At 34.8% G+C, this 12095-nt stretch overlaps 1 protein-coding gene across 5 annotated transcripts in view; it reads right to left on the reverse strand.

Moving 5' to 3' along the window:
• LOC308609614 (ubiquitin carboxyl-terminal hydrolase 9X-like) overlaps positions 1–12095 on the reverse strand; it is a 115537-nt gene that overhangs the window by 80231 nt on the left and 23211 nt on the right. For all 5 annotated transcript variants that reach the window (XM_081223335.1, XM_081223334.1, XM_081223333.1 and 2 more), the window contains exons 12-14: positions 9759–9895; positions 7693–7826; positions 2038–2125 (exon numbers count right to left, since the gene is read on the reverse strand). In XM_081223335.1, coding sequence (XP_081079461.1) covers positions 2038–2125; positions 7693–7826; positions 9759–9895 — 359 coding nt within the window. The remainder of the gene's footprint in view (positions 1–2037; positions 2126–7692; positions 7827–9758; positions 9896–12095) is intronic.

Raw genomic sequence — 12095 nt, forward strand, 5'->3', positions numbered from 1 at the left:
TTCCAATACAGTATGGTGTATTCATTTAATGTCAGTGGGTTTCTTCTTTTGGGTCTTAACTGTAGGTCTTTGATATCTCAGTAATTCTAGGTCTGAGTATGAAGGTGCCTTCTTAGAACTTTTTAATTCTACCTAATCTCTCCAATTTACAAATGAGCATACATGAGGGCCAGAATAATAAAACACCATTTCCTTTAGTGAACTGCACTACTACGTATGTATAGAGCAGGAACTACAATAGGTCTGATACTAAACTTTAACAGAATAAGGAAATTCTAAACCATTTTTCTATTTCAGTAAACCTAAGGGATTCTGTACACAAAAGTCAGTAATAGTGGTCCATTATGCGAGAGATCTAGATATGAGGTGGCAACTTCTTTTTTTCCTTGGATGTTTGGGGGGTGGCAGGGGGAAGAGCGCTTTAAAAAAAATGTCATAGGGGCTTCCCTGGTGGCGCAGTGGTTGAGAATCTGCCTGCCAATGCAGGGGACACGGGTTCGAGCCCTGGTCTGGGAGGATCCCACATGCTGTGGAGCAACTAGGCCCGTGAGCCACAATTACTGAGCCTGCGCGTCTGGAGCCCGTGCTCCACAACAAGAGAGGCCACAATAGCGAGAGGCCCGTGCACCGTGATGAGGAGTGGCCCCCGCTCGCCACAACTAGAGAAAGCCCTCGCAGAGAAACGAAGACCCAACACAGCAAAAATAAATTAATTAATTAATAAACTACCCCCAACATCTTAAAAAAAAAAAGTCATAAAATCTGATGACTAGATTTTAATGTCATAAAATTTTATGAATAGAATTTTTCCTAAGTTGAAATGTGTAAACACTTGCATCAGAGAGATCAGATCTATCTGACAGATGATAAAATTCTTAAAGGTAGCTCTGGATTGACTTAGAAAATAGACTGTATGTCAATCTAAATATTCCCCATAAAGTACATGGTTCAGCAACAGAAATACAGTATACAACATACTCTAAAGAGAAAATTCCCAAGAGTAAATATGTATGAAAAATAATAAATACAAGATTTTATGAAAAACTGATAGCCTGAGCATTCTTTCTTAACATACTTATGATTTAAATATACTTTTCTGCTATGATATGCTATCTGAAATTCTAAGCAACCTCATTATTTAAGCTACATAGCCATATCCATACACATAAACAGACACATCATTAAAAGCTAAACATTACAGGGCTTCCCTGGTGGCGCAGTGGTTAAAAATCCACCTGCCAATGAAGGGGACACGGGTTCGAGCCCTGGTCCGGGAAGAGCCCACGTACCGCAGAGCAACTAAGCATGTGCACCACAACTACTGATCCTGAACTCTAGAGTCCATGAGCAACAACTACTGAGCCTGCACACCACAACTACTGAAGCCTGCATGCCTAGAGCCCATGCTCCGCAACAAGAGAAGCCACCACAATGAGAAGCCCGCGCACGGCAATGAAGACCCAACTCAACCAAAAATAAATAAATTTATATAAAAAAAAGTTAAACATTACTGAGCAAATTCAGTATTATTTAGTTTTGGCTTAAAAGATAGGCTATTTTTCCTTATCTCCATCTTAAGTAATGTTATTATATATAGGTTTAGTTTGCCTTTATCAGCCATCGTTAGAATAAACAAAGCACCTAATAAGCATACCAACCACCCTTACTGCTATGATAGCATTAATGAAAATGTTCCCTGGCTGATGGTTTTTCTCTCAAAGTATGAAAGTATGAAAATGTATGAAGAATAAACTTTAATTTCTAACAGAAATAAACATACACTCCACTCTGCAATTTAAAATGTATTTTCTTCAAAATGCAATAAAAGAATAGTTAAAGCTTAGTCAATAATTAAAAGGCATTTAATAATGAACACATAGGAAATATTACATTAACTTTAGGCAATGGTTCTTATGTAGGAAAATACTCAGTTACAGGTGAAATGGCTACCTAAAAAAGACTCAGCTATGAAGAATATTAACATTGCATTCCTTATGTGTGCCTTAAAGCGAACAGCACTAATTGTTTAAAACTAACCTAAGGAAATTAAGCCGTTCTTGAACTTCTTGAACATGACTATATCTACTCCCATGCCTCACAGTTTGTGGGTCATAGTCTTCATGGTCTGCAAATTAACAAAAATACTGCATTATACACATGTATATCCCCATCACTGTTGACTTTAACCAAAAGAAGTTAAGAATCCAGTAATCATTTAGCATTAATAGGCAACAGATATATTTAAATAATCTAATTTTCCCCACAAAAATGAACACTTGCTTTTTACATAGTCAAAAGGAAAATGTGATATGTGCTATAAAAAATAATTTTTCAGCATAGCCCCCTTCCACTTTTCATATATAATGAAGCAATTTTGTGAGTAAAAAAATGACTTTATCCCCTTGACTTTTCCTTCTGTTATACTAACAACAGTTACTGTAGTATTTCAGCATACACAACATCATTAAGACAAAGTTACATATGTTATTGCATTTGATAAAGTTATCATACAATTTCCTTAATCATCAGACTATGAATCTCTGGGATATTAAAAAAAATTACAAAACAAATCTAGCCTCCCATTATGACCATGAATACATATGTTGGTAAGTTGGCCTATACTGAGGTTGAAAATTCTTTTTTAAATATAAAACTAGTAAGTACTCTGGACTTCTGTTATCAACATCATATACTGGGTGAAAAATTCTCTCAGTGTTTGTCAATGAGAAAGTGAAGGAAAAAACTGAAAACATGTATTTTCCTGAAAATACCATTAATATTCTGTGTGTGTGTTTGAGATGCTTCCTTGAAAAAGGTATAACTCAACTAACACATGAGTTTTAGAAGTCTGTCTTAGGGGACTTCCCCAGTGGTCAAGTGTAAGACTTCATCTTCCAATGCAGGGAATGCGGGTTTGATCCCTGGTAGGGGAGGTAAGATCCCACATAGCCCACAGCCAAAAAAAAACAAAACATAAAACAGAAGCAATATTGTAACAAATTCAATAAAGACCTTTTACATGGTCCACATCAAAAATCTGAAAAAAAAAAAAAAGGCTGTCTTAAAAAATTCTCATAAGGTTGTTTATCTCAGTATCAAGCAAAATAAAAATCACCAAAGAAGTAGAAGGACGGGATAAAGACCTCTGCCTGAAAATAACCAAATCTGTTTGGGTGCAACAGAAGACAGTGGAAATAAATGCTTCAGACAGTTGCCAACCACTCAGGAATCAAAGATATTTATTTCAAAAATCTGAAGTACTGGTATTTCTCAATTATGCATCTTTTGGAACTTGTATTATTGTCAGTACTGATGCCAAATAATTCTAACTGTATGATCTCCTTTCGGAATTGGTAAAGGCAACCCAAGTCATCAAAATGGCAAGATTTTACATTTCAGAAAAACCTGAATTAGAAGTAAAATGTTGACTTGCCATAAAAGCTGGAACATAATGGATGTTAGAGATGTATCTGGGATTGGATTTGGAAAAGAAAGCCACGTATTATCACTGCTTTACATTTCCAGATGCATGAGCATCTACTACCAGTTCTATAATCTTATTAGCTCCTTGTAAGTCATCAATTGCCCAAGCCTCAGGCCTCCAAAAGTGTGGAAATTTATTTTCTACTACATACACATTTTCTGGTATTTCAAGAGTGCTGATCTTGAAGTACCTGACTAAACTTTATGCCACCACTTTGGCTGCCTTTTATCCCTTAAAGACCTCTGTCTGAAAACGTGTGTGTGTGTGCTTACTTGGCAGGATTTGGGGGTGGAGACACACACATATGCACACACACGGGTAAAAGCATGGTACTTTATTTTTTCATACAATTTCAAGTGCAAAAATGATACAAGACTAGTCTTTACCCACATGTACCAATTGTTTATAATCTGCCCATTTGTTTTATCAGTATCTCTATTTATACACATTTGTATCATTTTGTGAACCATCTGAAGGTAAAGCTGGTCATTTTTACTCCCTAAAACTAGCCCTAATGACAAGGAAACAGCCACAGTACTTATATGATTTTAAGATTAATCCAAGACTGTTATCTGACTGATAGCATATACTCAAATTTCATTAATTGTCTCAGTAACATTGCTTCCTTTTTTCCCAATCCGGAATCAACTCTAGCCTCACATATTGCATGCAGTTGTTTTCTTAGAGTCTCCTTAGTTCTTCTTTGTGTATTTTTACCTTGACTATTTTAAAGCTATTTGTGTAATGCCATTCAATTTGCATTTGCTTCATGTTTCCTCTAGTTAGATTCAGGTTATGCATATTTGTCAACAAATACCACAAAAGCAACGCTGTATCTTTTCCCATATATTGTTATCAGAAGCAAAGATGTCAGTTTATCCCAATATTAATAATGTTAATTTAACTTAAATAGCTTAGTTAAGGTGTATCTACCAAGTTTCTCCAACAGTTACTACTTTTCTCTTTGTAATTAAATATTTGTGGGAGAATACTTTGATACTATGTCACTATTCTGGTCCTCATCAAACTTTCACTTACTAGTTTTATCATCCATTATTTTTTCCTACATCTATAGTTGACATCTGCCTCCATTTATGTATTTTTAACACTGTGAACTCAAGGACTCATACACTGAAAAGGTTATCATCCATGGTATCATTATTTTAATGGCAAGTCAGAGCTTACTTCTTTTTGACATTGCGACATGATTCTCTAAAAACACTTTCTAGCATAATGAAGTTTAAGTCTTATCCTATACGTTCCTGTGGTGGCCCTAAAAAGTCATTTCGCCAAAGAACTATAAGCTTAGTAAAATGAGTAATGTTAGTTAAAGATATTCTTTAAATTGCAAGAATCCACAAATATATTTAACAGTACTTCACGGCTAACAGGTGGAAATGAGTAAGAATTACTAAGTGAACAAAATATAGGATGTGCATTTTAACACAGCCCGGTTGTTAAATGATTCTTGTAAATACATCTTTTTTTGTTGCCAAGTGGTCCTGAAAATAACCAATCATCATAATGAAAACAAAGAGAATGGGAAGAGGTAATGCAAACTGACAGTGCCTAAAAAAAAACAGATTTAAATAAATTGCACTGTGTAAGTCCTATAAACTGTGCTCAGAAATGGGAGAAAATGATACATAAAACTCTCATTAATTTCAAATCAACACAAAGGGTATCCTCTAATGAACTAAGCTGAAGCGTATTATATTTTGTTGAGGAACATTAAAAAAAATCTTTAACTGTGATTCAGGAAGTACTGGTGCATAACTTCAATAAAAAGTAGCTCATTTTTACCTTTCACTGTAAAAGTTATAAAGAATTTTAATGTTACCTCTTGTCTAAGATAACATGAAAGCAGAGGTGAAATCAGCTGATCATGACACTACGGAAATAATTTTTCCAAAACCAAAGATGCCTAGTAGAAATGCAACATAGTTATGGCAAATGCATAACACTGAAGAAATGAAACTAAGGAAATATCAGTGAACTCCAAGAACGTCACAATATATATCTTGTCATATGCTTGAACAGAGCCATGCAATATGCTTCTTAGATAGAAGCAATCACCATAGTTTGTGTTATTAGTTCTACATCATAGAATTCAAAGTAAGTTTTACTAGAAAAATTAATTTTGTCCCTATATTTAAAGGTCAACTGCTAAAAAGCACTGGTCAGAAACATAAAATAATATATTAAGGAGGAAAAGGTTAGAAGCAGATGATATGAAATCAATTAATTCAGAGGAACTCATTAATACAACAAAATTTCAAGTGCTTGCTATGTGTCAGGCAACATTCTAACAAGCATTAATTCCATTCTAGCAAGTATTAACTCATGAAGTTATAACTATTATTATCCTCATTTTACAGATTTGGTAACTCTTCACCACTGAAGGCTTAAGTAACCTGCAAGTTATATAGCTATGAATGAGGCCAGGTTTTAAATCTAGGCAGTTGATAGAGCTTGCATTTGTTATCTCTAACTGTGCCAAGAAGCATTATGAATATGATACGGAAGAATGCTGCCGTTCTTGAGATCATGAAAGTGACATAAGCCAAGAGCACAAGTATAACCTGACTAAATGAAATAGAGGATCCTAGTGATGTTGAAGTGCACACGTGCTCCACCTGACTGCACTGGCAATTCAGACTCAATTTATGGCAATGACATTAAATTAACAGAGGAATTCACACAAAAGTGAATAAAAATTATTGTAATTAAATATGTAGCTGACTGTACTTTTGGAAAAGGTCTTAATTGGCATATAGGAGGACTCTACCTCCAAGAAAGCCTGAGGTCATAAAACCTCAAAAGAACTATACACAAATCTCTCACTTATGTTGCTGATTTGGGCTGCTCTTGCAAGAGAAAATAAACTACAGTTTCATGCCTATAGTGACTTCCCTGTCCTACCATTCTGCTAAGAATAAACCTTGGTATACCTAGTAAGCAGGACTGAGTGGGACCAATTTAAGCACCTGGATCTTTGACCGCTTTTCTAGTGCTATGACTAGAATGGACAGAATGGGTAAAATATGAGATGAACAGGAGGTCAGTACAATCATTCGGGTTATCTGAAGAGTTGATTAATTCTTGCAACAGATTTATGTAACTTATATGGGTATGTATCAGCAAAAACTTAGCTACCTCTACAAACACCTTATTATTCAACCAAACTACAACATAGCCATTAAAGGTAAAATGACATGAACAGGGTCTACTGTTCTGGTCAAATAATGAGTTATTACAAACACCCACATTATAAACATATGTATATGACTGAATTCTACACATCCTCATATATCACATCAACTAAGCAATACTTTCAGTTCAACACTAAGCTTAATCCTATCTTCAATAATGGACAACAGAAACTTTTCTTTTTCATACTCAAATATAAAAAATTGGGCCTACAAGGTAGCTGGTGTTTTGTCTGTCCTATGAATTTGGTATAATATAGAGGTACAGATGTACAAACAATATTTTGTGCTCCAGCATAGACATTCAGATTAAACTGTTAAAGAGCAAAATAACACTGGAATTGGTCTTTAAAGCACCAAGAAGGCAGGCTCACATATAGCAATTACTAAAAAAAGGTTTCTGTTGAACCACAGGAAACTGCATCCCAATATGTTTAAACAGTTTCATATACTGAGAACCAATGGTACATATGGTGATCTAGTAACATTTTAACCAAGTTCTCTGAAGAACTGAAAACATCAATGTAAGGTTATTAAAAACAACTGTAATATATACAAACAATAGACATGGAGAAAACTGACAAGAGAATTATTAATTAAGTTTTCTTGAAAAGCAGTTAAAAGTGCTGTCAGTAAGAAAAGAAAGGTTTAAAAGGAGCACATACCCAAGAGGGTAACAACCAACTGTAGGTACAAGATAAAGTTCCCAAATACAGAAGGAAAGAAATCAGTTTAACAAAGATGAGCAGGGAAAGAAACAAGCACTTAGTAAACGGTCTTGAAAAGTTGGCCTAGAGTTTGGGTCATTTAAGATTTGAGAGGTCAAGTGGACCCGTAACTGAATACACCTTATAAAAACCAATTCACTTCCATTTTTTGGTCCTTTAAAAAATAAATATATTTTCATTTCTACAGTAATTAACATGAGGACAAAACAAAATACGGGGAAGACAAGGCCAGGTTGATTCCCAGTAGTTAATTTTAGCTTTTAATACATACCTCTAGTATAAAGTCGCATGCTATTCATATAAGTTGCAAGGTTTTCTGCTACCAAAGTAACTAAGGCATGACTGTGCTGAAGTTGATTGATTAAATCATGACGATAAAATACATGGGGACTTCGCTGAGTTTGACTAAAACGAGAAGAACAGTATAATAAGGCAAATGAACACTGTTGTAACTAAGTTTACAGAGACTAAATTCTAGCTACTACTTTTAAAAGGTTAAAATACTTGACATTTGTAATAAAATTGGTCAATACTCTCCTTTTTAGTAACAAAATATCAAGAAATCTGAGATTAACTGATGTCTCAGAACATATTTATTCCAGTACTCATATTTTACTTGAAAACTGTCTTATCAGTATTCTACAATTTCACCCATGATACTAATCTTACATGATACTAATATCAAAGCACAGCTGTTGTGCAGTTATGTGCAAATCTACATTATCAAGGATATTAGCCATTAAAGGTTCATTCTAGAACACTGAGTCTGTAGCCAATTTTGCCCATGGACACCACCAGAAAGACACCTAGTTCCCATACTCTTTTGTCATTTTCAGTGAAATCAATCATGTCACATCATTATTAATCTACTGGTGATCAAATCACCAGCCAACAGAGTATATACAGTATTTCATGTATAAGCAACCAGAAAAAGGGTATTTTTGATAAAAGACAAAAGGCATGTACCATAGATCAAACAATAAAAATATGTCCTTCACAAGTAAATATTATTATTAGACTATTTCAACATTTCCTGCAGTATTTATCTCCATAGAATTTCCTAATTTCATATAATTTTTCTAGCACTGGGGGGAAAAAAGAATAAAAGTTCAACTTGAGAAATAAAAACATTAAAAGTAGCATTATATAATTCTTTTAAAACAGTAATTCTATTTACATGCATAATCTTATCAGCTTAGAGCTATAAAGGATTTTGGCAATCATAATTGTCTTACATACAAGAAAAATATTTCTTAAAGGTTAAAGAAGCATTTTAAGATTACAGCTACTCAGACAAAACTGGGGTTCACTACCAGGAATCCTAATTGCATTGTGAATATTCTTGCCACTACATTTAGCTTTCTACATGTTATTACTTCTCATTTGTCATTAATTCAAAATATACTGCAAGAATATAAAAGGATAAATTATTCTAATAACCACTAATAGTTTAGCATCAAGTACAAACATGAAATTAACTATTTATGAAAAATCTAGCTAAAATAAAGAGTAAAAAAGTATCTTTAAACAAAGACTTGTCAAAGACTTGTCATCTTCCATAATTTAAATCATATTTACTCTTACCTTTGAAAATTAACTTTTAAATTCAAGAAAAGGTAAAAAACCCCGCAAACCCCCCTTGAAAACTACTATTCCCTAGTATGAAGTTTAAAATTTTTTAAAAAATTGTTGAGAAATGTGTCAGAGTAGACCAGTTAAGAATATTTAAGGGGCTTCCCTGGTGGTGCAGTGGTTGAGAGTCTGCCTGCCGATGCAGGGGATGCAGGTTCGTGCCCCGGTCTGCGAAGATCCCACATGCCGCAGAGCGGCTGGGCCCGTGAGCCATGGCCACTGAGCCTGCGCGTCTGGAGCCTGTGCCCCGCAACGGGAGAGGCCACAACAGTGAGAGGCCCATGTACCGCAAAAAAAAAAAAAAAATATATATATATATATATATATTTAAGGACTGTAAGAAATACAATCATGTGGAACTTAGAATGAATATCAAGCCAACAAAGAGGGAACTGGTAGAAAAGGTAAGATGAAATAAGGAGTGAAATAAACACAACCCACACCATGATACTGTCTGGCATATCTGCTGGAATTGAGACAATTCTGAACTAAGTGTGGAAGGCAGTAACTTGACTCATACTTATCTGCTATATAAAACTGGGTAAGTTAAACTGTGTCATTAAATATAAAGAAGAATAAAGAATTCTTATTAAGCTTCCTGTTTTCCCCCTCTACTTTCTCTCTTTAAAATTTGTTGTTACTGATATTCTGTTTTCAACATAATATAAATAAAAATCAGAAAATTTTCTGAATTAAGAACCTTACCTCAAATTTTGAGGTGCTTCACCAAACAAACTACAAATTTCTCTTATTTGTTTCAGTGCAGGAATTACCCACTTGTCATTTGTGCGAAGTTCTTCAATAAAGCGATCTATCCACTGGATCTTTTGTGTGTCTCGATCCTTACACATACACACACACAAAATTATGGTTATAAGGACAGGTGTTCAGTATCATTCTACCTTCAAATTACTTTGAGAATACAAGGTAGAAAAGCTTTTAAGCTAAGCCTCATAAAAATTACAATGTAGTTATAATAGTTTAATGAAATAAAATGCTTTAAGTATGTTCTTCACTTGATGTTATCACCTAAATTCCAAAATGTAAAGTACTACTATGAAGTCATTGTTCCATGGATTCAGATATATCTGCAACATGGTATAAATTCCAAGTTCAGAAACATTCACAGGAAATTTGACTTTTAAAAAACACACTTAAATGTGGGTATTGCTTTTCACTGTTTTATAACGTTCTTGATATTATAAAAGTTAGGAAAAATGTACAACCCCAAGTATTACTATATGTGGGTGCGATATTAGCATATTTTTCTAAAAAGATCAAGGAACATCACTTCATCAAGAAAATAACAGTATAATTATTTTTAATTTTAAAAAATTAAATTAAGAATAAAAACAAATCGACACACAAACAGAATGTTAGAGAAAACAGGCACACATTTTCACCTAACGGAAAATTTAAAATGTTTAAAGATATGGTAAGAGTAAGTTTATTTCTAAAAATCTGCCATAATTTACTTGATTTAGTCTTTTTTATCTATGATCACTAATAATCATAAGTTTGGGTTTGAATACCTAAATGATTCTATCTATAAGCATACTTAGGGAAGAAAAGGAATGTTGTTAACAGCTCACATGGAGAGATACTTTTTGCAAGCACATGCATATCTCTTTTTAGAAATGAAAGAGGCTCTATACTTCAAGTGTTTTTTATTGAATACTATGAACTATATACACCAATAGCCATTTTAATGGTTGTACAATATGCTATGGATTGTATTCTCAATTTAAATGGTTTCTATTGTTCACTGTATAAATAATGTCTTGGGCTTCCCTGGTGGCGCAGTGGTTGAGAATCTGCCTGCCAATGCAGGGGACACGGGTTTGAGCCCTGGTCTGGGAGGATCCCACGTGCCGCGGAGCAGCTAAGCCCGTGAGCCACAACTACTGAGCCTGTGCGTCTGGAGCTTGTGCTCCACATAAGAAAGGCCACGACAGTGAAGAGGCCCGCGCACTGCGATGAAGAGTGGCACCTGCTCACCGCAACTAGAGAAAGCCCACGTGTAGAAACGAAGACCCAACCTAGCCAAAAATAAATAAATAAATAAACCATGTCTTAACTCTAAATATCACACAGTTTTCATGGGTGACAAGGGTTCGACCCCTGGTCCGGGAAGATCCCACATGCCATGGAGCAACTAAGCCTGTGTGCCACAACTACCGAGCCTGCACTCTATAGCCTCTAAGCCACAACTACTGAGCTTGCGTGCCACAAATACTGAAGCCCTCGTACCCTAGAGCCTGCGGGCTGCAACTACTGAAGCCTGCATGCCTAGAGCCCGTGGTCAGCAACGAGAAGCCACTGCAACAATGAGTAGTTCTTGCTCGCCCCAACTAGAGAAAGCCTGTGCATAGCAATGAAGACCCAACGCAGCCAAAAAAAAAAAAAAAAAAAAAAAAGAAAGAAACCCAGGTAAAGAATGTTCTCTCAATCTATTCACTTAGCTATATAAAAGACAGCACTTAAAAAAAAAAAAAAAAAGACAAACCTTTTAAAAGTCTATCAGGTCAGCAAACACTTCTAACCTTTCACAATTATATGATTTTCAAAACCTGGCAGCATCACCTTTGCTCAACCTGATTAAATTCAAATCCAGCTGAAAGCAGAACACCTGCCCTGAGGTAGCTAAAAATACCCTGCCCAGTTTTTTTTTTTAAGGGAATATAACACCTTTATATAGCCAACCTATCAAAAGGATAGCAAATCACTGCTGATAAAAATCCAGAAACAGGTCCAAAAATCTAAGTAAAATTAGTATAAAAATGCATACTTAAAATCAGTAAACATAAATGGCACAAGTTAAACACAGAGAAGATGTTGTGAATTGCTAAACCTCTATTTAGAAAATTCTGTTAATTATGTTTTGAGCAAAAATACTTAATTACCCTTACCTCCAAAGTAATAATTGGTCTCAATGAATGACAATTCCATTTTACCATCATATATTTAACTACAGTATTATTATTATGAGTTGTTTTATCTGTACAAACTCTCTCACAGGGTGGTAAAGATGCTTAGTGTATG

Source organism: Mesoplodon bidens (genome assembly GCF_964165515.1).
Source record: "Mesoplodon bidens genome assembly, chromosome: Y".
Classification (NCBI taxonomy): domain Eukaryota; kingdom Metazoa; phylum Chordata; class Mammalia; order Artiodactyla; family Ziphiidae; genus Mesoplodon; species Mesoplodon bidens.